The sequence below is a fragment of the Pteropus vampyrus genome, unplaced genomic scaffold, assembly GCF_000151845.1.
Source record: "Pteropus vampyrus isolate Shadow unplaced genomic scaffold, Pvam_2.0 Scaffold42, whole genome shotgun sequence".
In the NCBI taxonomy this organism is placed as follows: domain Eukaryota; kingdom Metazoa; phylum Chordata; class Mammalia; order Chiroptera; family Pteropodidae; genus Pteropus; species Pteropus vampyrus.
In genome coordinates, this window is record NW_011888823.1 from 9,880,836 (window position 1) to 9,901,186 (window position 20,351).

Here is a 20,351-nt window from a genome sequence, read left to right on the forward strand (position 1 = left end):
AAAAAAAAAAATCAATTAGTGAGCAAGGGAATTTACTATTAAAGTTTCAAGGTTGACTAAAGCAAGGTCTCTCCAGATGTGAGAATTAAAAGTCAAGGAAGTCTCCACTCGTTCTTGATGAGCATGCTTGGGAGCCCTCAAGGCTGGCAATCGCAGGGATAACTTGACCAGTATCTCACTCATGATCAGACAGGATGTTTATCCAACCTGTCTCCTGGAGTCTAAAGTCATATAAATCTCTGTTGTGATCAAATATGCACTGACCCTAAGGATCTAAATATAATTAAATGCATTTGAGTTTTCTCAGGCCCACATGTAGGAGACTAGTGTGTAGAAGAAAAAAAGAAAAACCATCCTAACAACATCCTGTGAAAAGAAAATCAGCATATTAAATAGGTAGCAATGAACAGAAACGTTAATGTCACCGGAAGAAAATGGAGCACTACCTGAGAGACTCTAGTGGCTTCCTCTAGGAATTTTTTCATCTCATCCTCAGAGAATACCACATTCATGGCAGACCCACTGGGAAAGGAGGGGAAAAAAACAGGTCAGTTTCTTTACCACTTCAGAAGTAAAGTGCCCTAGACTGGATTCCTTCTCAGAACAGTTCCAGGCTACCTCGAGTTCTAGTCTGGGCTAAGTAAGAAGTCGCCTTCTTTAAAATTGAGACTTTATTCCATTTAATCAACAGGACAATTGAGCGAAGTAACATGTCACCCAAGTTGAGTATAAGGAAGGGGGTGAGCCCTGTGATAATGCCCAAAGAAAACCATGGTAGCTCTACAGATGGCACGTCCCCAAGGTTTGTCCTTTCTGATTTTCTGTTTTCACTCTCTACTGGTTGTAGGTAATTTTAAACTTTTATAGGATTCATCCCAGGCTATATTTTCTCTAACTCTGTTTCTTCAGAGTTCATTACCAAAGTCTGATCTTAACTCATGGGTTTCCGGTAAAAGCAGTCATTCTACTACTTCAACCAGGTTACAAAAGAATCGATTGTTTAGTAACATTTGCAAATATAATGTACAGTATCTGACCGAAACATAATCAATGGTATCCTTCTTTCTCAATACTTGAGAAAGAATGCTATCTGAAATCAATTTACTCTGAATTTTGACATTTTCAAAGTAGAATAAAAGGGCTGAGGAATAAGAAGAAAAGGAAAATGAGAAAAAAATATTATTTTCTACTTTCTTTTTAAAATAGTATTTTCTTTTACCTTTTCTACTCTATTGCAAATTTCTATATAACAAGCTTTCAATTTCTTCACCTATTTAAGACAGTAAGGCTAAGGCTATAACATTGCTAATTCAGAGTATAGGAAACTAGAACAAAGATATAAATAAAGATGAGAAAGGAAGTACAATAGTTAAAGCTCCTTTTTGAGATCCTCCCTTAAACATGTGTGTTGTTTAAATTAACTTAATACCTCGAAGAAGTAGTATTATTAGACTGTGGTTTATACAAAATGTCATTTAAATAAAAAGGAAAGTTTTCCACCTCATTCGAAATATTTCATTATTTTAACGGATCCCATCTCAAATTCCATTTACACTTTCAAATTGTGTACAGCAAATTGTGTTTCTCTTATTATCTCCTGTTCAGGGAAGTAGTTCCTTACATGTGGTAACATCTGAAGAGAGTAAGTGATAATTCACAACTTCTTTGATGATAGAACTTAGTTTCAAGGTTTAATATAAAAGATCCTTACTGTCCATGTCCCTCACCATTATAATTCATCTATTAAAATATGTGATCTCCAAAACTCAAAAATTCAAAGCAGAAGCACCATCATAAGTTGCTGACAACAGTCAAAGATAAGCTGTCATTTCTGGGTATTAGAAAACAGATGCTGGTGAGAGATATTCCAAATATGTTTTGTTTTGGTTTTGATTTTTCTTTTTTTTAATTGTCCTCTCCTCTAATGTAAAATTATCCACCCTCAGTTTGGCAAGGAGATGCCCTAAGCCATGATTCTAAGATGTAGGACTGTAGTGTCTTCCTATTGCCATTCCATGAAGGAAAATCATGAAGCTGAAGGGCTGTGCATGGGTCCACAATCTGGCTGTGTTGGTTTGGGGATTGTTGATGCATTTACAAATTACTACACATCAAAGCCTAGTGCTAATAGCATACAGCATGCAGTTCTGTATCTCCTAATTTTTAAATCGTTGTTTTGGAAAACAATATATTACCTCAAAACATAAGAAGGTCTCAACAAGCAGGGGTAGTCCACAGACTTTGCAAATTCCAATGCCTCATTCTAATTAATAGAAACAACAATAAAAATGGATGAGTAGTTTAAAATATTCAATAAAAATGCAGAACCCTATCGTTAGAACAAGTGGTAACCCAACTCTTTTTGTTCTTTCTCTCAAAAGACACCATTAAAATGTAAATTGGACATCGAAATATATAAAATTCCGAGCTTATAATTCTAAATATCAAATCTAGTTCTAAATAGTTTGAACTTCTTTTCATTATCTGAATCTTAATGAGAATATTCCTATCAATTTATAACCAACATTTAACTGCAATCATGGAAATACAGCAACTTTAAAGCAAATTCACTAAGCACAGTGTATTTTATCTGCCCTGCAGTTAACACCTGCAGTAGTTAACATTCAGGTTATGACTCCTCAAAAGAGAACATTCAAAACAGATACATGCTTCTCTCCTTACCAAAGTGTTAACAGCTTTCCAGGGTGCCTGAGCCACCTTCAGCTCATCCAAGATGGCTGAGAAGATGGAGCGATCCTCAGCCCTGTCGATCTGCAGAGGGTTTGTGCCCATGATCTTGACACCATTCTTGTACAGAGGGACTGCCAGGTTGTTCGGAATCTGGCCTCCCACTGATATGATGCAGCCACTACATGCCTGGAAAAGACATCCGCAATATCAGCTATTGGGTACCTTCATCATAAATGAACAATTGTGCTATTAGTAGCTCCATTTCCTTACTGAAAATGTTTAACATGACTGATATTTTCATTTCTCCCATTAATGGATAATATTAAGTCATACCACAAAGAGATTAATGGATTTAGTTCTGACTTTCCAGAAACTCACATACTAAAATCTATGTAAGATCCCATAGAACTACATGTGAATGTGACATTTGCATGTGTGACAATTAGAAAAAGAAAATAAATATTTTCATCATATACTCTACCCTATAATCAATTCTTGGACTACGGTTGTAATTTCCTAAGTGGATACAGATCTGTCCTTCTAACACTCACCTCTCCTGTTTCCCCCACCCCAATACTTCACATTCAGATTAATCATCCTACAAAACTTCTGCACCAAGTTGCTCCCACACTCAGAGTTCTCCAAAGGCTGCCATTGCCTAAAAGGTAGAGTGTAAACTCATTACCATCAGGGCAATTAAGACTTGCCAATCTTATCTATCATCACTTCCCCCAGCCCCAGCCAGAGGGCTTTAATGTCCCCAGCTATGTGTATTCCCACCAGCAAGCTTTCTGCACCATTCACCTTCCCCGTCAGTTTCCTTTCTCCTTTTCTCCTTTTCCTTTCTCCTTTATCTAACCTCTAACCATCCTTAATAAAGTCCAGTCTAAATCCTACCTCCCATTTTAATATCCTCTCTCCTTTACCTGCACTTGTCTATGGACACAAGAACTGATTTTAGCTCCTATTTCTTTACCATTTGCTTTACAAGCAGTCCCTGAATCTTCAAACTTAGTGTCCTATTAGCAGTAAAACGTCAAGACTTAAAAAAACCCCACAATATCTCAAAATTTCTCAAGGCTGGTTTTCTAGTGGTGAGGGTGAGCCGATGTGGAATGTTGGGAACTGGTCTTGGCATCAGAAGTCCCTTCCCATCTCATCAGAAGCCCCTTCCCTTCTCATCAGAGGACCTTTCCCTTCTCGGTTCCCTCTGTGAGACTCCCCCTGAGGCTCAGGCTGCTAGTCTGTGAAATTAGGATAATTCCTGCCTACTTCACAAGGTCACTATGAAAATTAAATAAGATAATAAACATTAAAGGTCTTATACGGTGTATAAATAAGATATTATTATTAATATTAGAAAATATAACATCTAATAGGCTGATTTGGGCATAATTTGTATTTGCCCTAATGACCTACTAGTGAATATTACAATTCCCAAAGTAATAGATAATGTGCCAAATGTATTTTTTTATTATTTGAAATCATTCTGAAATATTGCTAAAAGAGATGAAGTTAATTTCTCTCTGATGAGAGAAATTTTAGAAATGCATAAGCAAATATCTGCCATTGCATGCTTAAATGCATTGTAAACAATATCAAAAATAATAATCCACAGTTCTGCATATTTATAAGTTTGCTTAAGCTACTTTTATCATTTTTATCATTTTACTGTTTTTCAAAACCTTTAAGAAGAATTATTCTCTTTATATTTATATTTACTTATTTTTAATTAGTGATGTTAATATTTTAGAGCCTTCAAAATGAATTTCTTAATTAAATGTATACAAAAAGTCTCTTACATGAAAAACTTCAAAATAATTTCTAAAATTAAGGGAGAAGTAGCAACCTATGAGTAAAATTTGGAGTCAGTTGGACTAAATAGGAGCTTAAAGTTGAATAAAAAGGACTTAATTATTAAATATACCAATATTTTTCAAAATAGCCTTATGAAATTTATTTTTATTTTTCAAGAAATTAACAACTTCAAAACAATAATAGCATAAACTGCTACTATATACTAATGATATATTGACATACCCTAGACTAATCTGTTTGAGCTCTGAGGCAGTTATTACTCTCCCCATTTTACAGCTAAAGAAACAAGCTTGGTGAAGATGAAAAGACTTGCTCATAGTTCTTTCTAACAAATACAGAGCCAGTACTTGAACTCAGTTCTACATATTGTAGAGTAGCTATTCTTAACTAACATACCAAATCTTTGAATCATGAGCTATTTGTCTGGCTGGTTTAATAGGTAGTTAATGTTAGAGGATACAGTAAGAGGTATTTCTAAAACGTTCTTTTTGAAAAGTGGTAGTTAGAAAAACTTTCACTGCAAAACCCTATTCTCATCAATGACCTCCAGAAATAAAGATCATTACTGGGAAGACAAATCACCCCCACAGGAATGGTTTAGAATAACGGTGTGATGGTGTAGGATAAGTTTTGCTCATACAGCAAAAGGAATTCAGCAGAAGGACAAAATTAATATAGGACAGTTTTGTGGAAGAAGTCTACCTTAAAATGACCCCAACTCCAAGCACAGAATTTGTAGAGACTTAAGGACTTGTAGAGACTTGTATCTTAGACAAGTAAATTATCATCATCATAATCATTCAACACCTAAATGGTTTCAAGTAATTTACTGAATTAAAATATTCTAAAATTCAGATATTGTTCCACAAATATCTAAAATCTTTAGCCTAAACTAATTTCACTGGACTCTCAAAGTTCCATTGATCTTACCCAGATTTATTTGTATTTTTTTTCTTTTTATCCTTCTTAGTTTTCCTACTTTTTAAAACCTGGTATCACTAGGCTAACACAATAACTCACAAGAATATTTCTGAAACAATGTACAAGCTTCGATCATACCAGAAATTAAGGAATTAAAAAAAATTCTTCAAATTTATTTGAGAACATCTTAATTATTTTAGACACTAATCACTTTACTCAATCCTTATTTTTATGGACAAATTAAATTCTGCATTATAGACTGAATGCAATATGAGAAAAATTGTCTTACTAACAGAAATAGCATTTACTTCATAAAAATGTGGCCCTGATTTTTGCAATTTCATGTATTATCTCCAATTTTATAAACTTCGCTGTTTATACACATCGGTGAGAATGATCATGCTTTGCATCTTAGTAATTCACATTTTAGTAAAACATATTTCACATTTTAGATAGAATCTTAGGATTATATTTAATTACAATTAAACCAATGCTAGGAATGAACCCCAATTCTGGTTGAGTTATGCATTCCCTAATGGGCTCTGCTCATTACTTACTAACTCAAGTACTGTTACAGAAGATACCATTGTCTATGTAGACATATACAATTAGGTGTTAAAAAGAAGATAATAAAGTCATTAATCAGAGTACTTTTTATGAGATATGATCCAGTAAATTATTCATTGGAAAAGCAAGAAAAATTTAAGCAGGACTCAAACTAGACAGGGACATCATAAGGTATTAAATGTGTTGCCTGGTATTTTTAGATCCAATCTGTTTTTTAATGAACAAGTACAACAAAAATTGAAAAATGGGTCCTCAATGGGGCTTGAATATAGGAGAAAATCGGTGTTGCTTGTTTATATAACTTTTCAAACCATGAGTCTCCAAAGAAAGAAAGGGGAAATGTGAAGTTAAGACAGGATCTGCATGATTTTTATTCATCATTGTAGCCTGTCAAGATTATTGCATAATGCATCCCCAGCAAACAGATCAAATAATAGATCTAAGAGAAGTACAGTGTTGCAACCTCTGTAAACAAGGTAATAATTTTAAACTCATATACCTCAAAAATAATTTGAGAACACCTTTTCTCTTATAAGGAGCATCTTAAGCAAAATCGTGAACTAGGCAAAATATCTTCTCTCAAATCCTTGTACATGGCAGACACCAACTTTTCACTTTCTTGACTCTTCCCCATAGTCACACCTTCCCCTCAAATCAAAATGGAAATTTTTTCTCAGGGAACGGAACCCATGAACATAATCACAGGAATAAACGCCGACTTTAAAGGGTTGCTTTTCACAAAGGATATTTTAAAATTCTGCAGCCAAAGGAATATATTGTTATAACATTTCCTATTTTAAAAAATAAGAAGTGAGAAGGAGATATCAGCACTCCTAGCATCCCCTCTCAGGCAACCTCTAATCAAGACGTCCCTTCAAAGCAACCACCTTGAATCACAGGGCATGTTACCTTTTTGACTTCCCTTTCACGTTTTCTTTAGAGGTGTTTCCTTGATGCCATGGAAAGAGCTTTGGTCCTGAACTAGACCAAGAGACCTGGACCAGGAGACCCATCATACTTTCTATCAACCCAGGTAGCTGTGTGTCCTTGGGAAATCATATTGCCCTTCTAACTGACTCAAATGTGTGCTTTTGACTAAGTTTAGGCATCCTCCAATTTTCTGCAAATTTACTACTAAATGCGTCAGTGCCTTCATCATCACTAAGGGCAACCAGGGCCAAATCAGGGCAGTCTACTGAAGGTTGAGGCACATCCATTATGAGAGACACTGGAGCCTGTGGAGCCTGCTATGAGATGGTACACAACAACCTCATGAAAGGAAACATACACACATATACTTACATGTGTTTATGATTTGTGTATATGACATATAACATTGCCTGTAGGATAGTCTAAAGAATACATCAATGGAATTTTGTTCTTATGTTTTCCAACATAACATTGAAAATTGCCTTATAATATATAGTAGCACTATAATTGCCAATTAGCTTCAAAGAAGGGCCAATTTATTACTTTCTATAATACTAGATTCAGTTATAGTAAAAGGAGCTCATTAATATACATGTGTAACAATATCCAAAGGCAGTTGTAGACATTTTTAATCTTTCCTTAAACCATTTCAGGGGAAATTATTAATTATGTGTAAAATGCCTGCTGCTATTGCCTGCAATGCTTATTAATATTCTTAAACAATTATGTAATTTTTCACATATTTATGTTATGAATTCTAGTTTTATTTTAATGCCTTGAAGGTAGAGACTTAGTTTTATAGCTCTCTATCCTGTTGGAAGTGGAATTTAAAAGGTGCTCAAGAAACACTTGTAGAATGTACTTATTTTGATCCCCATCTATGTATCTGAAATGAATATTAAGGAATCATTAGAAAAACCATGTCTGAGAGAAAACTAAAAATTATGCATATTTTACCATTAGGTTAAATTTTGTTAAGTTAAAGGATTAGTAAGCCAGGCTTAAATAGACAACTATGATGATACATCCATCCTAAATTTGTCTGTTTTTCTTTATAATAATAAAATCATTTTATAATTTGTAATGTGATTTCAACCACAAATCTCATTTTACCTTCACAGTACGTGCATGTAGCATATTTTTAAACTCATGTGATTCATTAACAACAACAAAAAAAACACGAAGCATGGAGAATTTAAGTAAGTTGCACGAGTCAATGAGTTCTCAAGTTACACCAAGAATTAAAGTGTTATGGCTTCAATTCAGCATTATTTTTCCTAAGCAACTATATTTTACACATTGGGATTAGTTTCTGTGATAAGGAATTAATGAGAATGACATCAAAGGGCACAACTACTGAACATCACTTTGAAATTTTCCAGAAGTTATTTTTTTAATCGTTAAGACAATTTAACTTGTTGTACAGTCGTACAGTACTCTACGATTATGTGAATCCACAGTGAAGATACAGTCTGTAACACTGGACTGGAGGTGGAAGAACTATAAGAGACTGCTATAAAGGTACCAAAATCATTCAGAATGGACTCGTCAATCTTAAATTGAAGACTAATGGCTTTGTATGATAGCACAAAGAATTAACTGGTCCTTTGTGAACAAATGACTTCTCTCCTCTGGGACCTGTTCATCATTAAACTCAACAGCACAAGAACTGGGGAAAGGCTGCCTACCGTATGTCTACATGACCAATTGAATCATTCTAGAAAATATTTATTGGAGTTGTTTTGTACTAGTTACTATGTATCTGGCACATGTTACCAAGAAGAGGTTTTAGTACAGCTGGAATGCTTAGAAAGAAAAAGTGAATTTTATATGAAAAATAATCACTCTGTGCCAGTGCTTCAAGAATCTAAGGCTGGGGTGATTTTTTTTTTTTTTTTTTTTAGAGTTTCATTACAAAATTAGACAATAGAAGACACTAGCAGTTCTTTATCCTGAGGGGAAACACAGTACAAATCTATATACATGAATATACTTATAGAAAGTGTGCACTGCATATATATTTTTCTTCTTTTTCTTTTTCTTTTTTCTTTTCCTTTTTCTTTCTTTTTTTTTTTTTTTTTACCTCCTGTTGGTAGATGTCAAGGATTCTCTCCAAAGACAACTCTTCAAAGTACAGTTTGTCACACTCATCAAAGTCTGTGCTCACGGTCTCAGGGTTGCAATTCACTACCACTGTCTTCTTGCCAAGCTGACGCAGTGTGCGGATACTGGAGACAGCACACCAATCAAATTCCACACTGCTACCTGCAGAGACAATGAGATTAGGAAAAGAGGTAAGGGGAGAAGCATAAAGTTACAATACAAAGAGAAGCAAACTATTTTGCCAGTCAGTTCAAGCTAAGGAAGCTAATGCCCTTTCGATTCAATCTTTAAAACTCCAGAATATAAATTTCAGATCCATTATGTGCACTATATTCATAGCAGCAAAAACAGGGACTAAGTAAACAACGATATGTTAGCTTCTTTAATATGCTAAGTTCTTCGATAGCTAATATCCATATTTGAAGCATTCGGATTCTTAAAGTTAATGGGAGATCATTGTAATGATAAAAAACAGCCCTCATTTACTGAAGAGAAATTCAAAGTGGACATACTGACCTTAGTACACAAAAGTCGTTAAGTTAGTGATCAGAATACTTGGGTTCTTGTTTCAGTCCTTCCACTTACCCTACTGTCTGAAGGCTAAACCCACTGATCCCTGAAGTGCCTTATAGCTCTGACATATCTTGATTGATTGGAAAGTCCTGTCCTTTCCAAACATATTCTTTCAAGCTTGGCAAGGGGACTCCAGGCAGAGTGAGTGACCTTCTAAGAAGTAATTTGAAGTATAATAATGGCCTAACTGCCTCAAAATATCACCTCTACTGGGATGCCATAGAACTGAAAGTTCTCGGATTTGTACTTATCTTTTGCAGTAGGACTGTCTCCTGTTGTCAGAATGTTATCCAAAATTAGTAGCATGTTAATTCTCACTATCAACTGAGTATAGACTTAATTGCCATCTCTGCTAGTCTTTTCTAGGTCCTAAAGTTATAAAGAATTATTGCATACATTAAGTAAAATTTGAAGAGGAAGAAAGAAAGTTCTAGAAAAGAGAAGAGTAGGTCCTGGTACAGGTGTTCAGGCCAACTAGCCACTAAGAAACTAAGATGGTAAAGGTATAAACACTTTATCTTCCTTCAAGATTTGGCGAAAAACTGGTAAACTAGCACATCCTGAATGCGCTTAGTTAAAATAAAAGCTAAAATAAACTATGCTTAAAGTAACAAAGTAAGACTACATACATTTAGATCACGTATTTCATCACTTCCAATACCTTACAGAAACTAAATGTTAAATACAAGTATTAGGAAATATTGTCTATTTAAATATATACTTTGTAACTGTAATAACTTTTCATTATTAAATACCTGATTTTAAGTGACTAGGGGGATATGTAACAATTTCTGGTAAGAACGTTTTAATTAAATTATATAATATTCTGTGCACCAATGAGAAAATCTCTTTGCATTTGATGTTGACAGAAGTCATAGGTCAGAGATTGGATCTATAAATGTAATTCTGGCTAATGTATAAAGTTCTTGAGCAAATATATATTTTTGTGAAATACTATGCTAAAAGAGAAAAAGTCAAAGAATATAATTCTTCAATGCCAGTGAGAGGCTCAAGTTTATTCATGAGGAAGAAAATGATAAACAGATGACATGATGAAATGAAAGGAGATAGAATTTGTAGTTGAGTCCCACTTCCACCACTTAATGGCTGGATAAGTTTGGCCTTCATCTCTAAACCTATTTCCTAGTTTGCAAAATATTTCTTATTTTGATATAAATAAACATAGACAGCATCTTTTTTTCGTAGTTTTCAGAATAATGAAATTAACATGTGTGAAAAGTACTATGTAAACTGTAAAGTCCTATGTAAATGAAATTTATCACTTTACCAATGTGGTATGGACCGCAACCCAGCACCATTGTTCCATGCTCATCAAAATTGATATCATGTTCCTGAGGGAGGAAAAATAACATAAAAATCACTGTTATTCTTCCTTCTAAACTACGTGTCCTATTTTTGAGCGCACCTTTCTCATTCTGCCTCTTGTTGACCTGCATTCTCTATTAGCTTCTGGGAACCTCTAAATATAAAGTATTATAAAAACTCTACTAATCTGTAAAAAACCTAAGTTCAACATTTTTTAATTAAACAGTCATTAGAACACAACATAATTGTATGGTTCATGTAACCATTGTCCTTATCTTTTCACTTATTTGATTTCATCACCTTATGGCAGTTCTTGAAAGATGAGTACAGAAAGACGTCATCACATCTGACTCACACAATGTCGTTTTTATTGCCAAAATCACTAGATAGATAACTAAAGACAAAAAATATATGTATTCCTCCATAGGAAGCATTTACAAAATTTAGAGCTTTCTCATATGGCAGTTGGGCAGTTCCTACCTGACCATTGTAGGTAATATAGAGGTAGTTGGTAACTGATGGGTACTCTGCAGCCAATGTATCAATCTGCAGGAGAAAATAAATAAATAAATACATACATACACACATAAAAGGATTTTTAAAATTCTTTCCATTATAATTTTTTTTTAAGAATGATTATACAGTTTTTTGGTGCTACATTCATATTTCCTTAGTGTCATCAAAATAAAGACCAAAATTAGGTATGTACACTCTAATTGCTTTCTAATTCTGCAAGTAAGAGGGGAGAAAAACAATGACACAATCTAGTTATCACTTGAGCAGTTAATGATGATATACATTCCACAGCATCATTGGATTGCTACAGTAGTACCTCTTGTGGACACAACAAAATGGTCCTACAGTCAACTGGTTACCAAGAAGACAGCCAGCTGTCGAAAGCAACTTCAAATAAAATCTAAACTCAGAGCAAAATGACCTATCTGTAAGGATGCCTTTGGTTTGCAAATTTTGCATAAGATTTAAGTTACCTATGGCAATAAGCAATTGGATGACACAAATTTCATGAAGCATGAGGGTGAGAGGAAGGAGACAAAATTTCATTGAACAGAAAAGGTAAATCAATTCAGTTCTCAAGGGCCAGGAGCTCAGCTTAGAGAGCAAGAATTTAGAGTCCGAAAGGGCAAGCTAGTGTAAAGCAGGTGAGAAGGAAGAATAATAATTGCTGAGTAGAAAATATTCAGCATCAAGCCTGAGACCTAAGGGTATGCATGTGTCCCCTGAGCACATGAGGAAAAGTCAATAATTTTAAAGGACAAAAACCAGCTGGAGGTACTTTAAGCCAAGCCATCTCTTCTACTAAAGGCCAAAACAAAAAAAATTTTTAAATCACAGTGGTACACTTATGAAAGTTCTTGTGTGATTGTCATGAATACTGGATGAGCTCATTATGTTCAATCCTATCACAATGAATACTAAATGAACCATAATGATGGGGCACTTAAAATAAAGCATTACCTTGTCGAAAGTTAGGGCCAAAAGAGATAACTACTCTTTTCAAGAGCATTGGCCACCATGCTAGGGTATTTTAAGTCCTTCTATTACACTAAGGATATCTTTCTACAGATATATTTGCACACAGTCAAAAAATAGGGGAGAGGTCATTTTGATTTTTTTTTTTTTTCACATAGGCTGAGAAAATCAGATACTCACTCTTACCTTTACATCCCAGTGCCCCTGCACCCTTTCCTTTTTAAGCGTAAATGAAGACTGTGCTGAATAAAATTGGTGACATCAATTTAAAAAGTAGAGTCGCTTTTAAATTCCACTCCCCTTTTTATGGACAATGATAATGAGTTGGTGCCTACATTTCACCTGGAGAATGTCCAGAAGAAAGGGAAACTACTTTACCTGTTTAACCCAAGGGCGAATGTTTTTCTTTAACCTCAGCTCCCTTGTCTGGGCCTCAGTCAGCCTGAGGCATTTCGAAATCTGCTTGTCCGAGAACCCAATCTCCTTTGCCTTTTTCAGGATTTCTCCTGTAATGGACTCACTAGGATTTAATGAAAAAGAGAGATTCAAGTTTAAACCTAGCCTACTATTTGCAATGCTGACCTTCTCAAGCATGTGGCTTACTACTTTCATACCCTAAGCACCCCCTTTTCTTCTTACATCTTGAAAAATGGCTTCTGCATTTACTGTCCTAATGAATTGCCTCTTTTAAAAATAATCAGTGACCTTCATCTTAATAAAGATGGAGGAGCCCTTTCTTAATTTTGATCTCCTTAACTTGTCAGCATATGACCTGACTGATGTTCCATCTTTTAAAGATATCTTCCTCTGGCTTCTGGTCAATTGTTTCTTGCCTTACTTTACTCACAACAACCATTTACTACTATTCTTTCCCAAAGCTCTATCCTCTGTTAAGTGCTTTAGTCTGGCTAGCCTCTCTCCTTCTCTAAATTTAGCCACTGACATTGGATCAAGTAGTATAAGTAGTCAATGATACTCAAATCTGTGGCCCCTTCCCTGGTGTCTAACCTGTGCTCCAGGTCTTTATGTAAATGAACTTTGAGAATCATCTTCACCTGGGCACCCCAACATTGCCTTACATTGGGTATCCTCTCCATAAATTTCCTCTATTCACTGATATCACATACTTATCTAATTTGAAAAGACAGTTTTGTGGTTTTGTGATTATTTTCCACTCAAGCCAAACATCACTTCATTTCCCACATGCTCATTTTCATAGTGTAGACTGTTTTCACGCGGTTTCCTTCACCTGTAATACCTTTGACGTATCTACCCAACTTTTCTCCAACTCCCAGCCACCCTTCTTAGGTCAATGAAAGCCAAGCCTCATCCATGAAGCTTTCTCAGTCTGCCCTCCCCAACACTGATCTTTCTAGGCTCTTAACTGACTCATGTTTGGAACCAGGGTCAGAGGAGCATACTGCATAATATGTCATTATCACCTGGCAGTTCTAATGTTTCTTAACTTTTAGTCACCAACCAGACTTTTTTTCTTGCTAGAGTCAAGTTCCACAAGAGCAAAAAATATGTTTGGTTCATTTACCAGATTATTCCCAGAGTCTAACACACTGTCTGGCCCACAGACAGAATTCAATAAATATTTGTTAAATAAAATGAAGAAAATTATAATTCTATAGCTTTTTATTTTAAAGAAAAGATAAAGAAGCTATTGAAGTCAGCTTGTAACTAGAAATCAAAATGTACACAGAAATAACTTGTAAAGGTCCAATGCTCAGAAAAATCTACTGTAAAAACATCTTTAACCTAATAGCTATGAGCCAGCTATTTCAAGCAATAGTCAATGCAATCATATTCAATTATGACAGTTTGTTAGTCAATACTTGAAATTAAAATATAAGTGTTGTCAAAAGATCTACAATAAATAAAATATTTTTGCTGAAATTCTGCTATTAAATGTAGTTGAATAAAATCTATTGCATTTCATTCATTCTATTCTTCAATCTTCTTTATTGAATTAATTCATATTCTGAGTTTAGAGAAGAGAGAATCAAGATGGTATATTTAATAGCTATTTCTCTGGCTTTTTGATATCAATATTTGTTTGGACTTTTGCAGTTACAGCTCTTCATAGTCAATACACTTTTCTACAGCACCTAAATTCCCTTCTGTCTCTCAAATCAATTTGTTATTTCTCCCAATGAATTTAATTTCCTCTTTTTCTTTTCCTATTTTGATTTTTTTAATCTTATCAAGTATTTAATAAGCATTCTCCTGAGTAACACATTTTCTTGTCAAATTCTTGAACACAATTTCATTATTAAATATTCTTATTTATTTATTGTATATCCCAAACATTGTGCTACATGCTCTAGAACTATGCCATCCAATATGCTACCTACTAGCCACCTATGCCTATTTAAATTTAAATATCAATTAATTAAAATTTTTTTAATTAAAAACTTAGATCCATAGCACACTAGGCACATTTCAAATACTCAATAGTCACATGTGTCCTGTGGCCACTATACTGGACAGTGCAAATTAGAGAATATTTTATTACCACAGAAATTTCTACTACACAGCGCTGCTCAAGAATATACAAAACAGTAGTTGAGACAATGGAATGACAGAAATGATTCAATACATTTTATGGAGAGGTAAGTTATGCGGTGCAATGTGAGGTCAGAGAAAAGAGATAACAATGTGAGTGGTAGTAGTTGAGAAATACTATGGCAGTAGAGTGATGAGAATAGAACCATAAAGAAAATTCAGCTTTATATAGATGAAGAAGTTGACAGATATACTACAGACAAAGGCATTTGCAATATTTTGAGGCAGCAATGGGCATGGCAGGACACATACTGAAGATTTGTAGTTGGAAAGAGTAGAAAATTATGAATGGTAAAGGTTGGGCTACATTTACTGTCATTCTTTCATTAGTGCTTTAACACAGTGAGCATATGCTGTGTGTCAGGTTCTGTGCTACCTATTTTAATGCCAAAGAGATAAACTATTAAATCTCTACATTCCAGGATGTCTCTGCACTGTGAATGGTGCTATGAAAGAAATGTGTACAAGAGGAGGCAGTGGCTCAGAGGACAGAAGTGTCTCCGCTTCTGCTGGGGAAGTCTGGCGAGGCTTTACTTAAGAAGTGACTTCTGAAACACCCAACTTTATGCTATTTACCTTTAGTTTTGCAAAAGAAAAAAAAAATTCTGAGGCAAAAGCAGAGGATTTGTTGTTGTCACTATTTATTTTAGAAATGGATATTTCCACTTTCCTTGCCAAGATTATGTTCCTAGATGAATTACTCATTTTTTTATGAGCAAATGTGAATTCAGCCTCCAAATGGAAGTGCTTGACAAATAAGCTGTTTTTCTAAATGAGAAATTGGTTGATGTTCTTTTTAAATAAATGTCTTTAATTGTGAGTTTTGTGGAAGATCTCAAATTATATCCATGTTTACCTGCATGGGGAAAAGCTACACATTTCTCTGTGATCTGCAGTTATATTAAAAACATAGGTATTATAGTGTTGAATTGTATACCTGAAACTTATTGGATTTTGTTAACCAATATCACCATAATAAAAAATAAAGAAAGAAAACAAGAAAATAAATAAATAAACTTAAATCCTGGCTTGACCACTTTCTAAAAAACAAAAACAAAAACAAAAACAAAAAACATAGGTATAAAGGTTGAGTTAGATAAAGAAATACTACATATTTAACCTTGAGCCACTTCTTACCTATAGATTTTTCTAGCTACTTGCTAAAACATTTTCCCATCATTGTGGGACAGCAGTAAAAGAAAAATCAAGCAAAGAGTAAGTAAATATCAATGACATTTCTTTATTATTGCAAAAACTATCTGAGGCTAAACCTATATTATGTTACTCTATTGACAACCACATTAACCTCAATGACTAAACTCTAACCCTGAACAACAGCGTCCAAACACTCTGAAGAAATATGCCTTGAAAAGAACCGTCTTGCCTATAATTTTGACTATAGGCTAGCATAAATGCAAGTTCTTCAAGTACAAAGATAACCAGGAGTAATATATTTATCTTTTGCTGCTTGGTTCATGTCTTTTTTTTTTCTTTTTCTTTTTTGCCTTGAATAATTTATTTTTATTTCTTCCTACATGGAATATCAGTCAATTCTTCAAAGGTTCCAATATTGCTTTAAATGAAAATAATAAATAATGGTACTAAACAAACAAACAAACAAGAAACCATTTAGATTCCTCACATTTCTATTAGGGGTGAAATACACTTGCTTTTGTTTTGTCCACTTTCAGCAACGCGGTCTTTTCTATTGCTGAAATATGCATAATTCCTCTTATTCTTTTCTACCAAAAAAATCCAATAGAGAGCATAAAAAGACATTTTCAGCAAATATACAAAGTCTTCCTTCTCCATCCACAAAATAAAATTAGACTTTTACAAACAAATCAAAAAAAAAAAAAAAAAGCTGATTGATAAAACTCACTTTATGCATTAAAAAGTAAAGTAAATTAATTTTGTGTTGAACTCTGGAGGCAAAAAATAACTATCTGTCATAAGACTAACTCAATCGTTACTGCTCCCCATAGTATATCTGCCCCAGAGAGTTTTCATATTTAAAGGGGATGCCTGAGAAGAGAAATTGTAATGCAAAATAATGAATCATGAATGATAAAATTTTAGAATGGGGGTGAAAACTATTTCTCTGTAGGTGCCCCCTCAATCATAACAGGTGAGAGTTCTGAAATAGATGCATTAAGCTAGACCTGCAGAGTTCATGTTTTAAGCTCACAAGCTGATTCTCAGGATATTTTCTTGGTGAGCCCAAAACTGCTTTAACTTTTTCCCGATATTCCAATAATGAGATCAACAGCATGATATAATATTTTTAAACATCTTGAAAATTAGTGTGTATTAAACGAAAATGGCGTATGAATATATCTGTGTTCACCTATCTTAACTTGAATGCAAATATTGGGTAGGTGTTCATATGAAGTCCAAAGTGACATATCTTCTATTGTATTTCATTCATGGTCACTCTGGTTATTAATTTCTGCTCTTTAGATATGTTCATAAAATAGTACAAAGCACTTTACAATCCTCCTTACTAAGAAAATAGATATTGATTCTGACTCAACATGGCAATTACAAGGACATAGACAATTTAGATCCTTTCCCACATGATTCTGCTAGGCACCCTTAACTCCAAGACAGGGAGCAGGTTGCCTCTCTCTATTGCCCTCATTCACTTTCTCTGCTGCTTCTGCATAACACAGGATTGTCTGGCATATCATTACACACAGAAGAAAATTGACTTTATTCTCTACTTGTTCTGATACAAAATTTTATTTTGAGTCCCATTATAATAAAATAAAAGAAGAGACAGTTTGAAGACACGATTCATTAGCTTTGGGCCAGTGATTCAGATAAGGTTAAACCTCTTCAGAGTCAGATACAAGATGAATAATCTTAAGTGAACATAAAGCTCATTTAACAATGTGGAGATTCAAATACATGCTCCTCATCTTTATCTGCCCATATCGGGCTGCCTTCCATTTTGTCTGCTAAAAAGAACTTCCAACAGAATGAGATTTCTTAAAAATCAAGGTGGGCAAAAACTTGTTTTAGAGACAAGGCTATAATATTTCTATTTTCCCAAAGGAAAATGAAAACCTTAATTTAGAACAAACTCAAAACAGAATAATTACTAAAAAAAATATAAAAACCAAATTTGTTATTCAAAACTGCTCTTTGAAACCTCAATAGGGAATGCTCCATTTATATTATATTGTAAATCAAAGGAGCATTATATTAAGCAAAAAATGTGATCTGCTGAATGAAGCATATTGCATTAAAGCATACAGTTTTAAAATACGTATAGTAAAAAATTATCCTTCTGTTATTTAATATGTATTTGTGTGTACTAATATGTTTATGTTTATCTTTACTTCTTAGAACACGAATACATTTTTTAACCGTGTCTTCTATATATCTAGAAGTTCTTTCCCCTACCAACTTTCCTTCCTTTCAGAGTTCAAGGGCAAACTCTTTAAAAGCTTATACTTTTATCACTGTATAATAGAATCTAAACAATAAAACAGACACTAAATAGCTGTGATGCTTGCCTTTTCAAAATCTTCACTTTCTACTTAGCAGCACAAAATGACAATCTGAAATTTAGAGGGGAAAAAACATCTCGAAAGCAGACAATCAGACTTTTTACACACTCTGCCATAATCTTCTAACGGTTAGACAGCATGGCTCAGCTTCTACGGGGGGGAAATCTCTCGTGTGTTCTCTGGTTTTATAAACAAGATAAGTCTTTCTCCTCTCTCTCTTCGACTTCCAATGTAGATTTTGTTGTTGTTTAAAATTCTACACTGTCGTCTCTGAAACTTCCACTACTCACACTTAGTCTTCAATAATAAATGATAAAAGGAAATGGAATAAATTCCCCTTAATGAGGAAATTTTCACCTGGCATAGAGGAGCTGGGGAAATCTATTAACCGACTGGAGGAACGCCTGCAGCATTGCAATTACCAGGGGAGCCGGCGTACTTCACACAGTCCTCTCTTCCACTTGACTGGCTTTTATCTGATCTACCAACTCACAAGTAATACTAAACAAATTTCCCTCCAGATTGCACAAGCTCTAATGTGAAAATGAGCACTCCACTTGGCCTACAATTATGGGATGGGCTTGCAATTTTATTATTATCTTCTTTTTAAAAAATCCCCAAAAGGCAGAAGCTGAGAAAAATATTAGGCCTGATGCTCAGTAATGACGCCTGCTTTCATAAGAAAAGAGAAGAGAGTAAGATATATATTCTCTGCCACGAGACCCCTTACCAGCCTCTCCCATGTGTTTCACATGGCTTCACTGATTATTTTTGGCATTTCACAGGTTCAAGACCATGCCACCATCACAATAGTGCAATCAGTGGATATGTTATTTGTCTTCTCATCTTTTCTTTCAAGGAGACAGGTTGTTACCTCTTTCCTTGCGAGAAATGCAAAAGGTATTTTTCAAAAGCAGCAGTAGCGTTTAGAGAAGCAAATGATAAAACCCAGGCAATTAAGTAAATACTGTTCTTTTCTCTTAATTTCTGAGAGCGCCATGCCTTGGTTCTGTAAAGCAATGATGCTTTTGGAGGAATTAAAGAAAACTTTGAACTTTATCTCTCAAGAATAGGACAAAATATTTAAGACAAACAATATCTAGATCCAATGCTCATTTGACGGTATGCCATCAAGAAAATTTCCTATTAAGATTTGGGTCCACTTAGCACTATCACAATAATGCTATAATAACACAAATGTTGATTTTCAAAGGACAGCACATTTAAAATCATATTTCGCTTTAAGACTATTAACAACAACAAAATCAAAACAAAGGAGAAAACTTGTTGAAAAATTGATATTATAGATATTTTTAAGTAGGCAATTTTTAATTTTTGAATCCTATGTTCATTTTTTACCAATCTTTAGTGATCCCAATAATTAAGAAACAGTGTAATATTACTTTCAACCTGATAAGGCCATCTATATATTATTGATTATAATATGATAATTATATTCTATGAATACTAACTAATAATACTGGGGGAAATAACCTCATATAGGTTAAGTTAACTATAATTTTTGAGCTTTAATGAATCACATTTTGTTTTTCAGTGATTCTTAATCAAAAATGCTGTGACTCTCTTTCTCTGCCCTTGATTTGGTAACAATGAAAAACTAATGGGAACCACCTAATTATAGTAGTAAGTCATGTCTATTAGTGTATAAAAAAGTGTTTTGTTACATTTAAAAAAGAATGCTTCTACAAATCAAATAGCTTTCACATGATTAAACAAAAGGGAACATTTATACTATGAAATACTGCTTTTGTTATTTCTGATTAATAAATTCATTTATAATTTTAAGTCCATCTAATGTAATCTTTCCCCAAAAGTAAAAAGATC

General features: G+C 34.1%; 1 protein-coding gene across 1 annotated transcript in view; it reads right to left on the reverse strand.

Annotated features, from left to right (window-relative positions):
- CPS1 (carbamoyl-phosphate synthase 1) overlaps nt 1–20,351 on the reverse strand; it is a 117,699-nt gene that overhangs the window by 27,099 nt on the left and 70,249 nt on the right. The window contains exons 22-28 of the mRNA XM_011358665.1: nt 12,799–12,940; nt 11,410–11,475; nt 10,892–10,955; nt 9,011–9,192; nt 2,683–2,877; nt 2,196–2,263; nt 447–522 (exon numbers count right to left, since the gene is read on the reverse strand). Of these exons, the coding sequence (XP_011356967.1) occupies nt 447–522; nt 2,196–2,263; nt 2,683–2,877; nt 9,011–9,192; nt 10,892–10,955; nt 11,410–11,475; nt 12,799–12,940 (793 nt within the window). The remainder of the gene's footprint in view (nt 1–446; nt 523–2,195; nt 2,264–2,682; nt 2,878–9,010; nt 9,193–10,891; nt 10,956–11,409; nt 11,476–12,798; nt 12,941–20,351) is intronic.